The sequence below is a fragment of the Myotis nattereri genome (assembly GCF_964212035.1).
Source record: "Myotis nattereri genome assembly, chromosome: 14".
Lineage (NCBI taxonomy): Eukaryota > Metazoa > Chordata > Mammalia > Chiroptera > Vespertilionidae > Myotis > Myotis nattereri.
In genome coordinates this window covers 52,430,882-52,450,664 of record NC_138089.1, presented here as the reverse complement: position 1 = coordinate 52,450,664, position 19,783 = coordinate 52,430,882, and the positions used below count along the sequence as shown (strand labels likewise).

Genomic DNA, 19,783 nt, shown 5'->3' with positions numbered 1-19,783 from the left:
CCACTGAGCCAAGCCAGCTAGGGTGTTTGTAGAAATTCTTGGGTTATTCTGGATGCTAATGCTTTTTCAGCTGTAGGAATTGCAAGTATTTTTTCCCAGTCCTTAGCTTGCCTTATTTTTATGTCTTTTGATGAACAAAAACTCATAATTGAATGTAGTAAATTTTAATAACCTTTCATTGCTTTTAGTGTCTCAGTAGCATCCATTTCCCCCCTGATCGGTAGAGTCCTCTCCCTCATAAATCAAGTTTTCATATATATATGCAAGGGCCTATTATAGGATCTTTATTCCTTCCATTGGTTTATTTGGTTTGTGCTGTGCTAGTTATTTACTGGATTTATTTTAATTTTATAAGTCTTAATATTCAGTAAGGGAAGTCCTCCTACTTTATTCTTTTTCTCTGGGAGTATCTTAGCTGTGCTTGGACCTTTGTTCTTCCGTGTATATTTCAGATTCAGCTTCTCAGATCCACAGAAGTATCTATGGGAATGTGGTTGGAATTGCTATATCTTTTCTCACTCTTCCTTCTTGCATCTCTGATCTTAACATCTGAAGTCATGTCCCCTTTTTTCAAATCACATGCTTTAGAATAGCTCTCGTGTTCTTTAGTGAAGGTCCAACTATGAGTTCTCTTTTGTGAGTTTGCCAGCTCGATGACCATGTTTTACATGTTTCATTTGTCCTTTTTTTTTTTTAATTTAATTTTTATTGATTTCAGAGAGGATGGGAGAGGGAGAGAGAGATAGAAACATCAATGATGAGAGAGAATCATTGATCAGCTGCCTCCTGCACATCCCTCTACTGGGGATCAAGCCCACAACCCAGGCATGTGCCCTTGGCCGGAATCGAACCTGGGACCCTTCAGTCCACAGGCTGATGCTCTATCCACTGAGCCAAACCAGCTAGGGCTGTCCTTTTTTTAATGCAACATCTTTTAGAATATTTTTAAATTTTTTATTTATTGATGAGAGAGAGAGAGAGAGAGAGAGAGAGAGAGATCAACTTGTTTTTCCACTTACGTATGCATTCATTGGTTGATTCTTGTATGTGCTCTGACCAGGGATCGAGCCTGCAACCTTGGCATATTGGTACAACACTCTAACCAACTGAGCTACCTGGCCAGGGCCCTTAGTCTGTTTTTTAATTACAAAGAAAAGTAGGAAAATGTCTGATTATCTCCCCAGCCAGATAACCCTGACTAACAATAGAAAGTAATTATACATGTCTAAGATTAAAATATTTTAGTTACACAGAAAGAGAACATTGAAATGTCCTCCCTGCACCGCACCCTGCACACTTCTCCTCAACTTGCTAACAGTGTTTTGATTTCTTCCCCCCCAAAAAATTTGCATAGCTCTGTGTTCCTATTGATATACGCATTTTGACATGTTACATATATTATTTGTATATCTTTTGCTTTTTTTTGATTCAATAATATAACTTAGTGATCTTTCCATGTCGGCACATAAAAATCTTCTGCTCTACCCTAGCTGGTTTGGCTCAGTGGATAGAGCATCGGCCTGCAGACCAAAGGGTCCTGGGTTCAATTCCAATCAAGGGCACGTACCTTGGTTGCTGGCTCCTCCCTGGCCCTGGCCCTCATCGGGGCTCATGCAGGAGGCAACCAATCGATGTGTATGCAGGAGGCAACCAATCGATGTGTTTCTTTCACATCGATGTTTCTCTCTGTCTTTCCCTCTCTCTTCCACTCTCTCTAAAAAGCAATGGAAAAATATCCTCAGATGAGGATTAAATATATATATTCTGTTCTTTTTAACTTATTCGTAGTGTCCCACCATAAGGATATGCCATAATTTATTTAAGCAGTCATCTATGGGTTCAGTTGCTGTTACAAAAAAATTAAAAAGTCTGATGACTCTTTACCGATACTCTTGGCAGGTGTTTGGAATCCTGTCTGCAGGTTCAAGTCCTAACACTGGGGAGTACTGGGTCAAAGGATTTGTGTTTTTACATTTTTGAAAGCAAAAAAATGTTACTTTTAAAACCTCCGTGGTGAGACGACAGTCAGTTTCATTAACAAGCAGCGCATGGAGCGCTCAGACCTGCTCCCTCTGTCTGTGCATGCCCACACGGATGGGAAATCTACTGTACAGAAAACTAATTCAGGACAAATTAAATACATAAAATAATTTTCTTCTCATTAGACCCAGATAGCTTTGCGAGTAAAAATAAACTGATCCGTGTCAGGAACGAAACACGTTGACAGCTTTAATCCGCGGGTAATAAGTGAGTTCACGTGTTTGTACCGGGGGTGGTAGGATTTATGATTCTGCCTTGCCTTTCTGATTCCTTCTCTATGGAAACCTCTGTACCTCGCTGGATAAAGATCACCCCTGAGGATGCCCATCGGATCCTGCTTCTGTCACCAGTGGATGGTGTGCACTCTTGGAGACTATTCGTTTTCAGGGTGGGGGACTTTTGTTCTGCCAAGAGCCATTTGAATATTTATAACATCATTCGAGAGCCATACAAAATTATCAACTTAAAAGCTGCCTGTTAGGCTCAGTCCCTGGCCCTGGTCGTAGTGCGTGTGGGAGGCAAGCAATCGATGTATCTCTCTCACATCGATGTTTTTCTCTCTTTCTCTCCCCCTCCCTTCCCCTCTCACTAAAAATCAATTTGAAAATCTCCTCGGTTGAGGATTAACAAAGACAAAACAAAACAAACAATTAGCCTGCTATATTGGGTCAAACATTTAATTAACTCACCCCTAGAGCCTTGGCAGGGCCAGACCGAATGATTCCGCAGGCCTTGAACAGCCTGCGGGTCGGAGGTTCCCCACCCCTGGTTTAAATCAATCGAGTTGAACCCCTTGACATAAACAGATACAAGTGTATGTTCTTCAGAGGACGGGCTCTCCTTGGGGTAGGGAGAATCGGATGGAGGTCAAGTACAAAGGCCCGGTGCAGCAGGGGAAGCAGTCCTGTCCCACGCGGGTCTAGACAGAAAGGCTGTAAGTGACTTCTGGCTCCTCACGGCAGGGCACGCTGCTCCAGCTTCGGAGCAGCTCTTTGTGGCAGTAACTGAATCAGTGACTCATTTGATGGCTACCTGTTTTAAGGTATAGGACAGGGCCTGGCTGCTTTCATGACTTCTTCTCCGTGGGTTAAAACTATATTTGAGGCCCAGATGGTGTGGCTAAGTGGTTGAGCATCGACCCAGGAACCAGGAGGTCACAGTTCCCTGCTCCCCTGTTAAGCAGCCTCTGCTGTCCCTGGGAGCTCTCTCCTGCTCCTCTGACCATACCAGAACCGGCTCCTGGGAGAAGGGAGGGGAAGGAATAAAAGAGAAGCTTCGCTTGGGTCTCCCTGTATTAGCAAGGTCTCCCTGTGCGCTATTGGCTGGCTGCTAGGAAACAGAGATGGTAATGTTTTAAGAATGAGCCATGGCTTCAAGCTTCGAAACTGGCTAATGCTGTGGACATAATGGTCCAAGGCGGAGGTGAATTCAGTCTGGAAAGTCTAAGCTGGAAATGTTTTCAGAGATCCATGGCTTCCTGTTTTCTTTTTCCAAGACCTCCAGGCTAGCCACCAGACCTGGTCTGAAGGGTGGGCAGCAGGCCCTCTAGGGCTTTCTAAGTAGGTCAGTGCCATCCACAGGGACTGCTTAGGGCCCTCATGAGCCCTGGGATCCTCTTAGCTACATCTTGCTTAGCATATTCCTTGCAGGCAATGATTTGCATAAGGGTGTTTAAAAGAGCCTATCAATCTATGCTCTGAATTCCTTGTTTCTTTTATTAATTAGCAACTCCCTCCCTCCCTTTCCTTCCTTCCCTCCTTCTCTCCTCCCTCCCTTCCTTTCTTAGTGGGATAAAGGGGCCTTCCATGACCAGCAGGTACAGCTGTAATTTCTGAGTTAGTGCAGTCCAGACGGTCGAGGAAGCACGAAGATGCACCATTCTGCATGCCCCCAGCTGAGCTGCAGTGCAAGCAACGCAGCCCACCCCCAGCGGTGGTGTGAAAGGAGCAAGGAGGAAGCCCGCTCAGAACAAGGAGCACAAATGTGTATTCATGAAATGAAGCTGTGGAGGGCCGTCCTCAAGGCAGCGCCCCGCATGCTGCCCCCACTCTGGATGGTCCCCAGTCAGAGGGGTTTGTTGGTGGTGTAGAGTCGCAGGCTTTTCGCTTTCTTTTAAACACCCCCCCCCCCCACTATCCACAGTCACTGTGATGAATGAGTGAATGGACGCACAAACAAATGGGAAGTGCCTCACGCCAGGCGTGCATCTTGATAATGAACTTGGCAGTGTGGTGTGATCTCTACTGCAGCAGGACTGTTCCAGGTCCAGCAGGGCCCTTGATGTCCCCTTGACCCTCACCCCTGGGCACCGTACCCCTCGCATCTCACCTGGTGCCCTCCTGAAGGTGTCAAGTGTTATTTATGAGCACGTCTCGGGCGCCCGTTTTGCTGTGAGCTTTCTGATTAATTGCAGAGTGCTCTGCACCCAGCTGTTGCTCAGATGTGTGTTGAATAAATAAACGTGAGTCCTCATTTAGAGCTAAACTGCACATGGGGGCGGATGTGGCTGGCTTCAGCCAAGAAAATGAGAACCAGATACCCACAGGCCTATGGAGCCCCCCTGGGGCCCTGGAAGAGTCAGGGTGGGGATCACGGGAATGAGCTGTTCAGGAGCTGGGGAGCACCTTCCCCACTGAAATTCCTTGCCAACATTCGGGGTTCTCTCCCACTCTCATTCCCTTGTTCCTGCTGCTCCTCCTTTGAGCTTGAAGTGGACAGTTTGAAATCTATCAGTGCACCTCTCCCTGCAAAAGCCCCCCGCCCCCCTCCCCCTGCCCCCAGCTCTCAGGGTGCTCGGGCAGTGGTTTGGTCCAGGGAGAGCCAAGGGCTGGCTCCCTGAGGGAGGGGGGCTTTGCCCACCAGGACATCCCCAGGGCCTGGCTCAGCACCAGACACATAGGAGGCACCCAGTAGGCACCTGTTGGATAAAAATCATAAATTCACATGGTGACTCTGCTTTGTGAGAAGGTGGTACTAAGAAGAATTCGATGCTCAGTCTGAGGCAGCCGGGGAGAGCTGCCAGGATCTGCGGTGCCTGGGAAGTTGGGGGTCAGGGCCCCTGGGCAGTCCCGCCATCCCTGCTCTGGGTGATGCCGCCAGGACGGCTAGGGGAGGAGGGCCCGGCGAGCCTAAGCTACCGGCTGTGTCCTGTGTTTGAGAAATTAAGACCGACTCCTGCAAGGAGCAGGCCTGGACTCTGCCCTGCTCTCTGAGTCCCGCCTGCCAGTTCTGGGGACAGCCTCCAGGGTGGACACGCACTCCAAAAGGGCTAGAAGTGGTTCTGAAAACAGGCAGAATTAACTGTTGGTGTCGCAGCCAGGCTGGTGGTGCCCCTGGAAGGTGGTTGGGGGTCTGCAGGAGGTTGGTCACATTCTGGTCATTGACCTGGATGCTGGTTACACCAGTGTATGTGTTTATGTTGTGAAAATTCATCAAGTTTGACCTCTAGGATTTATATGCTTTTCAGTATGTGTGCTGAACTGCTTGTAAAAGTTGGATTTTTTTGCCCTAGCCAGTTTGGCTCAGTGGACAGAGCGTTGGCCTTTGGACTGAAGGGTCTCGGGTTCAATTCCGGTCCAGGGAACATAGTTGCAGGCTCAATCCCTGGTCCCAGTCAGGGCACTAGCTGGAGGAACCAATTGATGTGTCTCTCTCACATCGATGTCTCTCTCTCTCTCTCTAACTTGCTCCCTCCCTCCCCCTTACTTCCATTCTCTTTAAAAATCAGTGGGAAAATATCCTCTGGTGAGGATTAACAAAACCCCCCCCGAAAGGTTTATGTTTCTGAGGCCTGAGGAGTGCAGCATTCGGGCGCCGCCCGCTGCAGTTAGGCGCGCCTGCTGGAAGGTTGCAATTCCGCTCGTTCCCAGAAGGTGGCGGCGTTGCGCCAACTCGATAAACTGCGAGAACAGAGAACGGGGCTCCATTCTTTGCCTTCCCTTCTTGAGGATTAAATGCTACTGATTTTATCTTTGGGAATTTAGATTGTTCCCTCCCAAATTCCACCCCAGAGACATCTTTTTAAAATCTGACGTAAAAGTGACCAAAGCCATGGACTCGCAGTGAGAACTAGCGCAGGAGCACTGGAGCCCCAGGCAGCAGCCGGGAAGTTACGCGCATCCTCCCGCACCAGCGCTGCTGCGGGGAAGCTGCGTCGGACAGCAGCATGTACACACGTACACTGCTCATAACAAGGTTTTACATACGCAGGCCAGGGGTCCTTTTTGTCTAGCTGACCCTCATCTCATTCCTGCTGTCTCTTTGATCAACTGTACCCCCTGCCTCCCCCAAATCCCTTTGAACCACCTCTGTCCTCGCAGCCACGGGGGCTGTGCAGTGTGCGACCGGGGCCTGTCCAGAGGCCTTGTCAGGAGCGGACCTCCTCTGCATCAGAGCGTCAGAGGCTGTGGGCCACGTGAGAGCCTGTGACATGAGCACAGCCAGCCCCCCGCCTACTTCACTAGAGCAGAGTTTGTGGTCGGCGCCGCCTCTGAAATGACTGGGTTTCTTGAACCTCGACATCAAAGCCACTCTGTGTAGGTGAACTCGGAGCCCAAGGTTTGCATGTGGAGAGGGAGGGCGGGCTGCCGCGACGTGCATGGGAACACCACTCAGCCTCCCGTGTCCTCATGGATGTGAAACACGGACCCGGGGAGCAGCCATGTCTCCACAGGTCATTCGTGGAGTTAGAGTAGCTCTTGCTCACGTGCCTCAGAGCTGAATCAGGTGGACTCTTCAGAGTAAACATTTTAAATCTGAAATGAAGTCATTCAGTGTGAGGGTCAACCTCAACTTGTCCTCTTTAGAGAAAAAGTTTGTATTTTACTATTCAGCCAGTAAAGGTGTGACTAAAACTCCTTTTTTTAAGAAAAAGAAAACACAGGCAATGTAAATAAATTATAACCCATCTATATTGCAGAACACGAGATGTTTAAATACGAGCTAAATGCCCTCCCCGGTCGCTTAGTGGTTAGAGCATCAGCCAGAGGACTGCAGGGTCCCGGGTTCGAGTCCTAGTTAAGGGCACGTGCCTCAGTTGCAGGCTTGATTCCCTGCCCAGGTCAGGGCTCATGCGGGAGGCGATATGTCTCTCTCACATCTCTTTCTCTTTCTCTCTCTCTCTCTCTCCTTCCCTACCACCCTCACTAAAAAAATAAATAAAATAAAATAAATTAAAAAAAAATAAATCAATGGAAAAAAATCCTCTGGTGAGGATTAACAAAAAAAATAACATAAAAAATGATACAGATCTATATGGACTGCTGTGGAAAAAAGGACATTTGTATTGTTAAACGAAATGCCACAAAATAATGTGCACTATGACCGCAACGATTTAAATCCACCCAGAAGTCTCTACAACCATATATGTGTATATACAGGTTTGCATGGAAAAGGTTTTGGAAAAAGTCTCCAGACTTTTCCAGGATATTCACTAAACTATTAAGAATAACTGCCTCCTCAGAGGGGAGTAGGCCTTGGGCGGGGGGGTGGCATTCGATGAACAGAAAGGGTGTATTCGTGTATAATTTGTATGAGTTAGAAATGTCTAACGCAGGCCCTGAATGTAAGGTTAAGGGGAGGGTAACTGTGCGAACAGCCCGTGTGAACCTCCGTGTCCTCCTGGCCCTTCCGTGTGGTTCTGGAAACCTTACGAGTGTTTTCACGCGATCATTCCATTTCATCTCCCAATGGCCTTTGAGGCAGACTTCTGCTGCCTCCCTTTACGATAAACGCTGATGCTGAGAACGAGTGCATTGCCTTGGCTCGTAGAATTCCTTGAGAAGCAGAATGGAGGCTCAAATCCAGGCCTTCCAAAAGAAGTTAGTACCTGCTGGTTTGACTTAATGTTTTTACCGCTTATTTATTTATGTTAATTGTATTATTGATTATTTATGTATTTTGAGAGAGAGAGAGAGAGAGAGAGAGAGAGAGAGAGGAAGGAAAAGGAGAGAGGAATAAAGAACATGGACTTGTTCCGCTTCTTTGCGCTCTCACGGTTGCTTCTTGTATGTGCCCTGACTGGAGATCGCACCCGCAACCTTGGTGTATTGGGACGACGCTCTAACCAACTGAGCTCCGCGGCCAGGGCTCTTGCCACTAATTTCTAAGGAGCCATTTGTTCAAGTGGGTTTACATGCGGCGGTGCTCGGCCCACCTGTTTTCAGAGAGGGCGGCCCTCTCTCTCCAGCTGCTGTCCTCTGGCTGCTTTGAATACCTCGCCCACCAGTCTTCTTCTCCTGCTCTTTTCGCAGAGAGCCTTTCCATAAGCTGCTGGCCCAAGGCCTTATCAAGGGGCAGACCTTCCGCCTTCCATCGGGTCAGTATCTACGGAGAGAGGAAGTCGACCTCACAGGTAAGAATGGCCCAGCCGGTCCCATCCCGGTGGGTGCAGAGGACCCAGGCCCGGCCTGAGAGCCACTGACAAAGGCCTTGGCTGGGTGCGAAGCAGGAGCGGGGCCTGTGGCCTCCTGGTCTCAGCCTCGGCTGGCTCCGGGCCCGCCCTCTGCAGGCGGCCAGGCCCCATCCAATCCAGCCTGTTAGCTACTGGCGGGTGTTCATCCGTATGTAACCTGTCCCAGCTCGTGTTTGACAGCCCCTGTCAGGGACAGCTCCCAGCCAGGAGACTGGGGTCCCTCCGCGTTTCTGCCACGTGGTCTAGAGGCGCATTAGAGAAGCTGGGGGCCACCTCTCTACTTGCTCCCGCAGCCCCCGCAGCCACCCGTCCAGGTCCAGCGCTGCCTGATGGACGCCCTCCCTCATTACCTGGACAGCACCCCCTGCCCTCCTGAGCCTCTCCCTCTCCCTCCACCCTGTGCTTCACTCTTCCTCACAGAGAGCACCTCCCACCGGCTCCTTAGGTGGCGTGATGAGCACATGTCCTGTGCACCCAGCACACAAACAAAGTAAACGACATGTTCAAAAATGCGGAAGGGGGTGACACGGAGGCAGCTGTGAGAAAACCCCAGCACTGTGGCCCTGAAATTCTTTAGAAAACCAGTGCATAATGGGTGAGATTAGGTGAAGCCAACACCCCTTAAATGGTCGGCAGCCTCCCCCACCAAGCAGTAGAGGAGTTACCTAATCAAAGCGGTCAGATGTCCGGTTAACAGTGGTCACCATGGGAGAAAAAGGAGCTGGAGAAGCAGAAGTTGGCAGTGTTTCTCCAGCACGGACCAGGGGCACATAAACCCAGCTCTGAGGGAAGCGGTCAGGGCACAAAGGCACCAGCCGAGGGTGTGAGCGAGGCCTGACAGCCAGCCACGTACCAGACAAGGCACCCCAGGGCCACATCTGCCGAGAGGGGCCATTTTAACTCCTTAGCTTCCCTGCCCAGAAAGATGCCTTTTTCCTGATTCTCCTGGTTCGCACAGCAGGGCTGTATATGCGAGCACAGCCCGGAGCAGCGGTGGGGCCCTGGGGGGCAGTGGTTCCCTGAGCCTCAGCACAGCCCGGAGCAGCGGTGGGGCCCTGGGGGGCAGTGGTTCCCTGAGCCTCAGCACAGCCCGGAGCAGCGGTGGGGCCCTGGGGGGCAGAGGTTCCCTGAGCCTCAGCACAGCCCAGAGCAGCGATGGGGCCCTGGGGACAGTGGTTCCCTGAGCCTCAGCACAGCCCGGAGCAGCGGTGGGGCCCTGGGGGGCAGAGGTTCCCTGAGCCTCAGCACAGCCTGCACCCAACAGCTCCCTCTGCTCCGAGGCCAGTGTTGTGAACATCTTCCCCTTCTCACGGAGACTTGTCCCCAGGAGCGAAACCGAGGGTCCGCAGGGTAGGCCTCCATCCGCTTAGTGTGTGTTCCTCTCCTGAAGTGTGGACTTGGCTTTTAGGCACATGTTTCGGTCCCTTGGGCGTTTGACGGTTTTAGCACAAGGATGTGGGGGCATCACCCCAGCGCAGCTGCAGGAAATACCAGCAGCCCCACCTCGTGGGGGACGTCCCCAGGCCACTCCTCTCTCCTCCCTCTCCTCCAGCCCCTGGTTCCTCTTCCTGCTTCTCTCTGTCCTGTTTTCCAGGCTTGGATTCTGCTCGCCCCTCATTTCCGTTTGCAGAGCGACCTTAGGGAGCCACTGTGCCCGGTCTTGCCCCATCTCTCTGGTTTTTACGGCTGCAGTGCCCAACGCCATCCAAACAGAGCTTCTGTCTCCTAGCTCCAGGTCCTGAGAAAGAGGCTTAGCCTGGTCAGATGTCCTTCCTGGCCCCGGCCTCCTCCAAACATGGCCATTTCGGGCCTCCTCTGCCAGCGCCCCCTGGGCCACTGCGTGTGGGTGGGAAGGAGACACTTCCAAGGACAGGGCGTGGCTCTGGCAGCATCGAGGGACCACATTCGTGTGAGCCCAGTGAGTTAGCTCCGTGGCCTTGACAGTGTGAGATCATTGGTGACTAAGACCTGGACTAAAGGCCAGCGACCGAGACGCAGGGCGCTGTGCTGCTCTGAGGCCTCGCTGGCCAGCCGCCAGCTCCATAGGAAACCCCGGATCCACAAAGAAAACGGCAATGCGTATGAGTCCTCCTTATCCTTCCTCATTTCCTCTTTCGGCACATGCTTTTATTAAAGGAGAGATTGCTTGGTCTTATTTTGTGGTTGAGGAAAGATTATATTCATGAAGGAAGATTTGTGGTGGGAGGTGAGCCTCATTCACGTAAAAGCAGTTTTTGTCCTATACTGCGGGTGGAGCGAGAGGGGCTTGTTCGGTGAATTAGCGGCGTTCCCGGGGGCAGTTGTAACTGCTCGCCCACTGTTTCCTTATTGAATGTATTTTCATAGAATCAGTTCAGGGGTGCACTCGCCGTACCGCCGTATTATTTTGGCATCTAGGTTCTGTCCCTGTTCATGCAAGAACAAAGGAGACGCTGGAGGTGACGTGGGAGAAGATGAGCAAGTCCAAGCACAATGGGGTGGACCCCGAGGAGGTGGTGCAGCAGTACGGCATCGACACGGTCCGCCTCTACCTCCTCTTCGCCGCCCCCCCAGAGAAGGATATCTTGTGGGACGTCAAGAGTAAGTCGCCTGCCTCTTCCTGCTCGGCCCCCTTTGTCATCAGCCTGTATGCCGAAGGCATTCGGGGACGCCGCTGTCCTGGCTGAAGGCAGTGGGAGAGGGGTCTGGAGATGGGCTCCGTGGAGCGAGGGGCCGTCTATCCGCATCAGCCAGGGTGGTGCCCCTGGGAGCCCAGTGTCTCAGGTGAATGAGCCTCCGAATCACCCGGGAGCTTGTTGGCATCACAGGCTCCCCGTCCTCACCCCTGCCGCCACGGCCCCAAGGCAGGCCCAGGAGCCTGCCTCCAACAAGCCCGTGGACCCAGGTTCCACGAGGACCCAGGTTCCACGAGCACCCACCTTGAGAACATGTCCTTGGAGCCAGACTGGCGTCCATGCTGCCCCTGGGCCCCTGGTCTGCCCTGACAGGGTTTTTCTAGAAGTGCCATCACCCTCACCAGACCAGAAACCCGGCCTGGGCCTGGGCCTGGGCCTGGGCCTGCTGTTACGGGACCTCTTTGGTCGCCACAGCCTCCAGAGCCCCCTTGGGGAAGTCTCTCTCGAAGCCATTTAGATCTGCAACAGCATGAAGGAAACTAATCTTGGATTTATTATATTGTTATATGTACACATCACATACTTATGAATAGCATAAGTGTCTATAATACACACATTACATATTTAACATGGGTAGTATGTGGCATGTTTATTACATACTTACAGGTAATATGTATGATAAATATGTAAAATAATCTGGGTGTCCTGGATCCCTATCCAGCGGCCATTCACGCTTCCTCGGTGATCTGCTCATGCGTGTGACGGGAAGATGCGCGCAGATGCCTGGATCACCCCCTAGTTTGCCACCTCATGTCTAGGGAGCAGGGCGCCCCGAGGAGCCGTCACAGGCGCCAGTCCTGGGCCCGCTGCATTAGAACCCGGGATTAGGAAGTGCAGACCTGGGGGCGCAGTTCTGCTCCCTCCCCGCTGCAGGCAGCCTCCAGGCAGCTGCTCCTAGCGAGCCTTCCCCAAGGTCCGTGTGCATCAGGCTTAGGAGCGCCTAGTGCAGTGGCCCAGGGGTGAAGACCGGCCTGGCCTTCATCTGGCTGACCCTTGATCCAGGGCGATAGGATGAGGCGCTCATCTTCTCCTGGAAATCAGATCAGCACCCAGGTTGGATGAGCAAGGTTGGCATAGGCAGTCCACACATCTGGCAAGGACACGTGGTGTGCAAACAGCTCGTGCTGTATGCGGTTGGCTCCCAGAGGTCTGCAGACCACCGCCCTGAGTGTTACCTGCCCCGGTGAGATGGGGACTGTGTCCCCAGGCTCCCTGTTGTGCCACAGACACTTCATCAGGCAGTGTGCAGTGCGCACATCCTGGCCGAGCTTCTGAGCTCCGAGGGCAGGGACAGTCATGGGCGGCACTTTAAGCAGCCTTGCCGCCTGGTGCTCAGAGCGTCTGGGTCGCTGAGATCTGATGGAATCGCCCTGGTCTGAGTTCCCAGACAGTGGCGGCCAGGGAGGACCATCCACCTGCCCATGGATCCACCCATGGGGCATAGCCAGGTGTGTCCTCAGTTCACAGGTGCTTTTTGAGGCTCAGGAGTAACGCAGTCTTTCCCATGTGTCTCTCTTTCTCTCTCATCTCCCGACACCATCGCAGCCGATGCGCTGCCCGGCGTGCTCAGATGGCAGCAGCGGCTGTGGTCCTTGGCAACCCGCTTCATTGAGGCCAGAGCTTCCGGGGAGGTTCCCAGGCCCCAGCGGCTGAGCAGCGAGGAGAGAGCCGAGGCCCGCAAGCTCTGGGCGTTCAAGAACACGATCATCTCTCAGGTCAGAGACTTTGCGGGGACACTGGGCGACTCTGTAAGGGGCACTCGAGGTTTGTGTGGCCACCTTCCTCCTCATTGTAGTGGCCCCACCGGCCTTGAGTAATCCATCTACTGCTTTGATATTTCGACAAGGCGGAGCAAAAGTGCAGCCATTCTTGTGGAGAGACTTGCTCTCCGGAGGTGGCCCCTCTAAGGATGGCCCAGATCTCAGGGAGCTGCCCGCTCTCCATGTGTCCATACCTAACATGTACGGGCAGAGCCCAGCTCTAACACCTTAGAGCAACAGAAGCAGAATTTGAGAGGTGAAAGGGCATGAAGGATGCTCTTCTTTTGCATCCGCATTCTACAGATGGGGACAGAGATGAGGCACAGAGAGGTTAAGCGTCTTGCGGAAAGCCACACAGCTAGTTAGGAGCCAAGAGGCTAGAATCCAAGTTCCCTGGTGCAGGACGTGCCCAGCCAGTGACGTTGTTGCACAGTATCTGTGTGAGTTATTGTGGGTTAATGTTTGCAAATAAACAACTTATTCATGTTATATTCTTAGAGAATAGTGTATTATTGTCTAAATCATTTAAAAATATTCTTCATTGATAACAAACCCTTTAATTTTTTTTTAAATCTAGGAGTCTAGTCTAATAAAATGATATTTGCCTTTTTTTTTTTTTAGTTGGAACTTTTTTTTGACCTCACCTGAGAATATTTTTTTAATTGATTTTTAGAGAGCGAGGGAGAGAAGTAGTGATGTTACCTGTATGTGCCCCGACCGGGGATCTAACCCACAACGTGGGTATGTGCCCTGACCCAGAATTAAACCCACCACTTGTTGGTGTGGAAGATGATGCTCCCATCACCTGAGCCACCAGGGCAACATTTGCCTTTTAAGAACTTGGTGAAAAAATGTCAGTCTCTGAAAGAAGGCATTTAGGAACTCTGAAGCCATTTTTAGCGGGTACCAGAGACCCCAGATGCTCCTCGGTTGCGTTGTTGTTTTTTAATGTGCTGATTCAAATGTATAAAGTCAGCCACGGTCCCTTCCGGATGCTGGTAGCCGATGACATTGAAGAAGGGTGTTGTTCCTCTCTGGCTGTGTGACCTGACGTGGCCCCGGGCGCAGCCTGGTCTCGTTTGGGGACACCTCCTCAGCTTCCTTTCCGCCCTCCGTCCTCTGGCGTGGAGACCGGAGGCAGGGAGCGCGCTGGTGCTCTGAGTGGCGCCTGAGGGATTGTTTTCATTCCACATACTTTCTCTCTGGGCCTGGCAAGTCCTTCTGCCCTGTCAGAGAATAGCAGTGGGTTATTTCAACACAGCGGGGACTCTGGACATCTTAAAGATGTGTTCTTTCTCTGTCGCCTCGCCCGTGGTCAGAATGGGAAAGCACACACACAGGGCAAAGCTGACAAATCGTATTCATGGTCCGAGGTCGACTGCACTTTGGAAAATGGAGGATGAACCTTGTCCACGCGCTGATCCTCCTCCTTAGGAATCGAAGCCGCGCAGCCGAGGGGACAGGCCGTCCTTTACCCGTCTCCTGTCCACTCTGGCTTCCGTGTTTGTTTGTCGGGGGTCCTGCCTCCTGCTCCCCACGTTTTCTTAAGGACCCGCCACGAGCACCAGCACCTCCCAGCTGTGGGGGAAGAGGAACCATCAACATGGTTTTAGCACTCTTCGTGCTGATGAAACATTATCGTGATGAGTTGAGCCAGTGAACACGTGTAAATAGCTATGGTCGCATTCATTCAATTCACACTTTTGGTTGAGGCCCTGTTTCTTTGTGGAAAGCTTGGAGGAGTTCTGAAGAAAGTGAATAATTCAACTTTCACCCCTAGGTGACCGCCCACTTCACGGAGGACTTCTCTCTGAACTCTGCCATTTCTCATCTGATGGGACTCAGCGGGGCCCTCTCGGTAAGCAGCCTGTCTGTCCCCGTGGGCTGTGGCCGAGGTGCCGGCAAGCGCTCAGGCCGGGGGCTGAGCAGGACCACGGTGTCACCTTCTCTGTCTCAAAGAAGCATTTTGTCCATAGTCACAGCCTCGTCTTATAGCTGGAAGGTTCCGAAAGATTATCTGGTCCTAGACCCCTCCGCCACCCTCCCCCGTGTTTTGGTGATGAGGACGCACAGGCCTAGGTGGTGGATTAACAACTCCAGGAGCAGCCCAGGGTCTCCGAGCCTTCCCGCTGTGCCTCATCTTCCTGCTCCCACTGCCTGGGCTCCTGTGACTACCCCCCACCCCCGACCCCCCGGCATCATTAACATTTTAATTCCTTTAACTTAGACCAGTCAGGTTTGCTCTCACTGAGAACAGAAGTCCGCCTTCGCAGGACAGTCTCATCGCCTTGGGACAGGTGACTGTCCTTTTTCTTGCCCGGCCAAGGACTTGCCAACAATGGAGCTTGGGCAAGGGGTTAGTTGTTTGGACAAGAAAAAAAAAAAAGTATTAGCACATTTAAACTATTAACTATTAAAACTATTAACACATGCTTTTTATAATGAAGCCCTCTCCAAGCCTTTAAGAACAGGGGAAGAGATTTATAGATTAAACTACCTAAGGCTTGCCACTTGTAGTATAGTTAAACATGCCATATTAGAAGATGGATAAAAATTGGGGTAGACATTAGCCATGTGCCCAGGGAGATGACTCCCCTCTAACCCTCAGCTGCTCCCGCTGTCCCATGGGGTCAGAACACCGCCCTCAGAGGGCCGTGTGAGAGCTGAAGGAGTGGCCTTCAGACCAAGGGCACAGTAAGTGCTCAGTTAAGAGTGGTGTACTTGTTGGTACTGCTGAAGCTGTTTTTAATACTGTCATCTAATGGGGAAAGTTCTTGGTCCAGAGCCAACAGGGCTGGTCCAGAAGGCTTCTTCCAGCCTGCGGAGTGTCTGGACATCAGCTACGTCCTGGCGTGCTTGCTGTGCGTATTCCACGTGCCTTCGCAGTCTTACATCCGTGTTCTCTTTTCCCCCGCAGCAAGCTTCTCCGAGAGTCGTCCTCCACAGCCCCGAGTTCGAGGACGCTCTGTGTGCCCTGCTGGTGATGGCTGCTCCGATGGCCCCTCACATCACCTCCGAGCTCTGGGCAGGTAGGTGGGCGTCCTCGCCCAACAAGTTACTACTCCCCAGAACGTGCTCAAGCCTCTTGCAGAACCTGATGCGGGAGTCAGATGTCCTGCGCCCGGGGCCCGGGGTTTGGCATCTGTGCTCGTCTTGTGCTCGGAATAGTGGTGCTTTGTGGTCACCCCACCCGAAGGGGAAGACTCCTCCCCCTTTGGAACAGTGTGAATAATGATGTCACTGCAGAACAGTCCTCCCCATCACCCAGCCTCCTGGCGCCCACACATCATGACCCATGTCATGTTTTTAAGATAGAAACTCATGGTTAGTCCCACTTCACAGATGGAGAAAGGGGCCCCGGACGGACAGTGCAGACCTGAACTGCACCCACTGAGGCTGCCATTCAGGCCCCTGATTCCTCAGCCGGGCACTGCAGCCGGTGTGACTGCCTGAGGCTCAGATGGGTCCGTGTGGATGCCTCTGCCCCACCCTCCCTTGGAGATCGGGTTCTGGGTTCTGGAGTGGGAGAACCTGCTTTAAAGGCTCCTGGTGATTCTGATGCACAGGCAGGTGGGCTGTGTCCTCAACGTAAGACCTGCTGTCAGGTGACAGCTGAAGGCAGGGCTTCCCTATGCTTTCCCGTCTTGGGGCAGCTCGTTGAGGACATTTTATAGGGCCCCTGGTGGTTCTGAAAGGCCATCGCTGCAATACCTGCATCTTCTCCTCTTAAGAAATAATTTGAGCCTGGGCAGCGTGGCTCAGTGGTTAAATGTTTCACCCCATGAACCGGGAGACATGTCCTCCTATTCCTAGTCAGGGCACATGCCCAGGTTGTGGGTTCGATCCCCAGTGTGGGGCATACAGGAGGCAGCCGATCAATTTTCTCTCATCATTGATGTTTCTATCCCTTTCTCCCTCTCCCTTCTTCTCTATGAAATCAATTTTTAAAAATATTTTAAAAAATTATAATTTGAACATTTTCTGCATTAAGCCACCTTCTTTAACTATTCTTTTCCTTTTCTCATCTCCATTTTTTGTAATTTTAATATGATATGGAACTATTTTATACAATAGTATGAGGTTTTAGTCTTTTTCTTTGTTAGAAGGAAAAGAATGAAATTTACTTGCTGTTAAAGCATCTTGCCCAAACGAGTCTCAGTTCACTTAGGAAAGCGAGGGTCGTCGGCGTGTTTCTCTGCAGCGCCCGAGTTCCGGGCCCAGCAGGTGCGGGAGGGCCGCGCTGAACCCTGCAGTGGCCCCTGGTGGGAATGGAAATGAAGTGACAGGTGCTGAGCGGGTGGCTGTGCGGGTCCCAGGCCCTGGGCCCCCAAACCTTGTGTTCAGTGGTCTCCTGTGACCACTGGGACGTTTCGCAGGAGACGGGCCGCCTAGAATTCTGCGTCGCCACGGCGCTTTTATCCGGGGCCTCTGAGAAGTAGCAGACCTCACCGCGGCGCTTCCCGCGTGTGCCAACCAGGGGCCCGGAAGTCACACAGAGAGCACCGGCTCCTGAAATAAGTGCCGTTGGCCACACACGCGGCCAAAAACGTCATTCAGTCTTTCAAAGACCAAACGGAGCCGAAGAGACAGGGAACCACAAGGAGGAAGTGGTGACTGGGTGCTGTCCTGACCGGCTCCAAGTGAGGGGACAACCGTGGTGGGGGGTGTTCTGTGATGGGTTCTGTGAGCCCTGTACTGGGGGGGTTGTGATTTTCAGTGACACTGGGTAGTGATTTAGAAGGAAAGGGAGTTGAGGAGGTAATTGTAGGGACTTCATCAGGGTTGAACACGTTCCAAGAGTGAAGACAAAGGAGGCAAGGAAAGGTAAGAACTAGCAGCATTCGAGAGACAGCCCTGGCCGGTTGCTCAGTGGTTAGATCAGTGGTTCTCAACCTCCCTAATGCCGCGACCCTTTAATACAGTTCCTCATGTTGTGGTGACCCCCAACCATAAAATTATTTTCGTTGCTACTTCATAACTGTAATTTTGCTACTGTTATGAATCGTAATGTAAATATCTGATATGCAGGATGTATTTTCATTGTTACAAATTGAACATAATTAAACTATAGTGATTAATCACAAAAACAATATGTAATTATATATGTGTTTTCCGATGGTCTTAGGCGACCCCTGTGAAAGGGTTGTTTGACCCCCAAAAGGGTTGCAACCCACAGGTTGAGAACCGCTGGGTTAGACCATCAGCCCATGGACTGAAAGGTCACAGGTTCGATTCTGATCAAGGGCATGTACTTGCGTTGCAGTCTAGATCTCCAGTCGGGACACATGCAGGAAGCAACCAATTGATGTATCTCTCACATCGATGTTTCTCTCTCTCTGTCTCTCCCCCTCCTGTCCACTCTCTCTAAAAATATTAATAATAATAAATAAAAATAACAACAGTGTTTCCATATAGATGGGAACGGGCTGTCCTGCCAGCGAGGAACAGAAACCCCCGCCGGGTTCCATGCAGGCTCTGCCTCCCAGTCTTTTTAGGGAAGCAGAAGCCCCTGGCATTTGCACGGCAAATACGACGGTTTCTGTACGTCACGCAGGTCAGGGCGGGGGGTGGCCTTGGGGAAGCACACGGAGAAAGTCCGAGCGCAGCTGGGAAGCGCCTGCAGGTGTGAGATGCCAGGAAACAGTTTCACCAACAACGCAGTTCTGATCCCCGTGAGGGACCTCTTCCCAACCCTGAGCGTCTCAGCCAGGTCCTGAAGCTCAGTCCCGCACGCTGATGCCAGCCAAGGGGAGCACCTCAGGCAGGTGGGTGCCAGGGTCCCAGGTGTGAACACTTGTTCTGAGCCGAGGATCCCGGTCCCAGGCATCGAGGGTCCCAGCTGACACTCGCTGAGCCTGCAGTTCTGCTGTGTCCTCAGCCACAGGCCGCCAGGCACACCCCTGTGTTAACAACTTGGGTCTGTTACCAGGGCACGCAGGGCTTCTGTGGGCAAAGGCCACAGTGATGCGGCCTCGCTTCCTGTCCACTTGCTCGGCATGGCGCGGGCTGGACGAGGCACGGGGGTCAGACGCCACAGCGTCCCCACGTCCCCCCTTGTGTGTAAGAGGCAGGCCTGAGGCTGGCCCCGGGGAGGCCTGGCGTCCACAGGAGCCGTGACCACCCGGCACTCTCTTCCGGTGGCTCGACCTCGCCAGCTCTCCGAGTGGGAGGGGGCTTGATTCGGTTATTTCCCAGGAAGGTCAGTGACAACAGCTCTCCCAGGGGGGGCGGAGGGGGAACATGGGCCCGGCTGGGCCTGCGCGGCGGCCTTGTGTGCAGGCCGGCCACTTCCCAGCTGCGCTCGGACTTTCTCCACGAGCTTCCCCAGGCCAGCTTCGCCCTGACCCGCCTGACGTACGGAAACCGTCATATTTGCTTTGCAAATGTCAGGGGCCTCTGTTTCCCTGAAAAGAGCGGGAGGCAGAGCCTGCATAGGCCCCGGGGGGTTTCTGTTCCTCGCTGGCAGGACGGCCCACTCCGTCCATATGGAAACTCGCGGGCCGGCCGCTGTAAATACGCATCCGGGTGGCTCCAGGAAGGCCGGGCTTCCTCGTTCACTTCCTCGTTCAGGGGGACTTGTAACCGCTTCTGCCAAGGCCCCTCCATCGGGCAGCATCCTGTGCGATGCCTCGTGGCGGTTCCTGAGTTCTTCCCGGTGCGGCTGGGTCACAGGACCCGCCATCCCGGGCCAGCGGCTAAAATAAGGACATGGCCATCTCGCTCCGTGACCTCCGCCTTCTACTTAGACGTGAGTGTCAATAGGCTCCCTTCCTGCTTCTGCTGGAGGCACATGTGTTAGAAGCAAAGCAGGTTCGTTGGCGAGCACAGGAGCCCCAGCTCCCAGGGGCCAGCGGGGCCCAGGGACCTGTCCTGTCCACCACTCGATCGCCGACCCG

The 19,783-nt window shown here is 52.5% G+C and overlaps 1 protein-coding gene across 1 annotated transcript in view; it reads left to right on the top strand.

The window, feature by feature from the left end:
- Nucleotides 1-19,783, top strand: part of LARS2 (leucyl-tRNA synthetase 2, mitochondrial) — a gene marked incomplete at its 5' end in the record, with an annotated part of 92,484 nt that overhangs the window by 69,563 nt on the left and 3,138 nt on the right. The window contains 5 exons of the mRNA XM_081106368.1: nt 8,292-8,392; nt 10,850-11,032; nt 12,673-12,842; nt 14,668-14,745; nt 15,805-15,916. Coding sequence (XP_080962494.1) covers nt 8,292-8,392; nt 10,850-11,032; nt 12,673-12,842; nt 14,668-14,745; nt 15,805-15,916 — 644 coding nt within the window. The remainder of the gene's footprint in view (nt 1-8,291; nt 8,393-10,849; nt 11,033-12,672; nt 12,843-14,667; nt 14,746-15,804; nt 15,917-19,783) is intronic.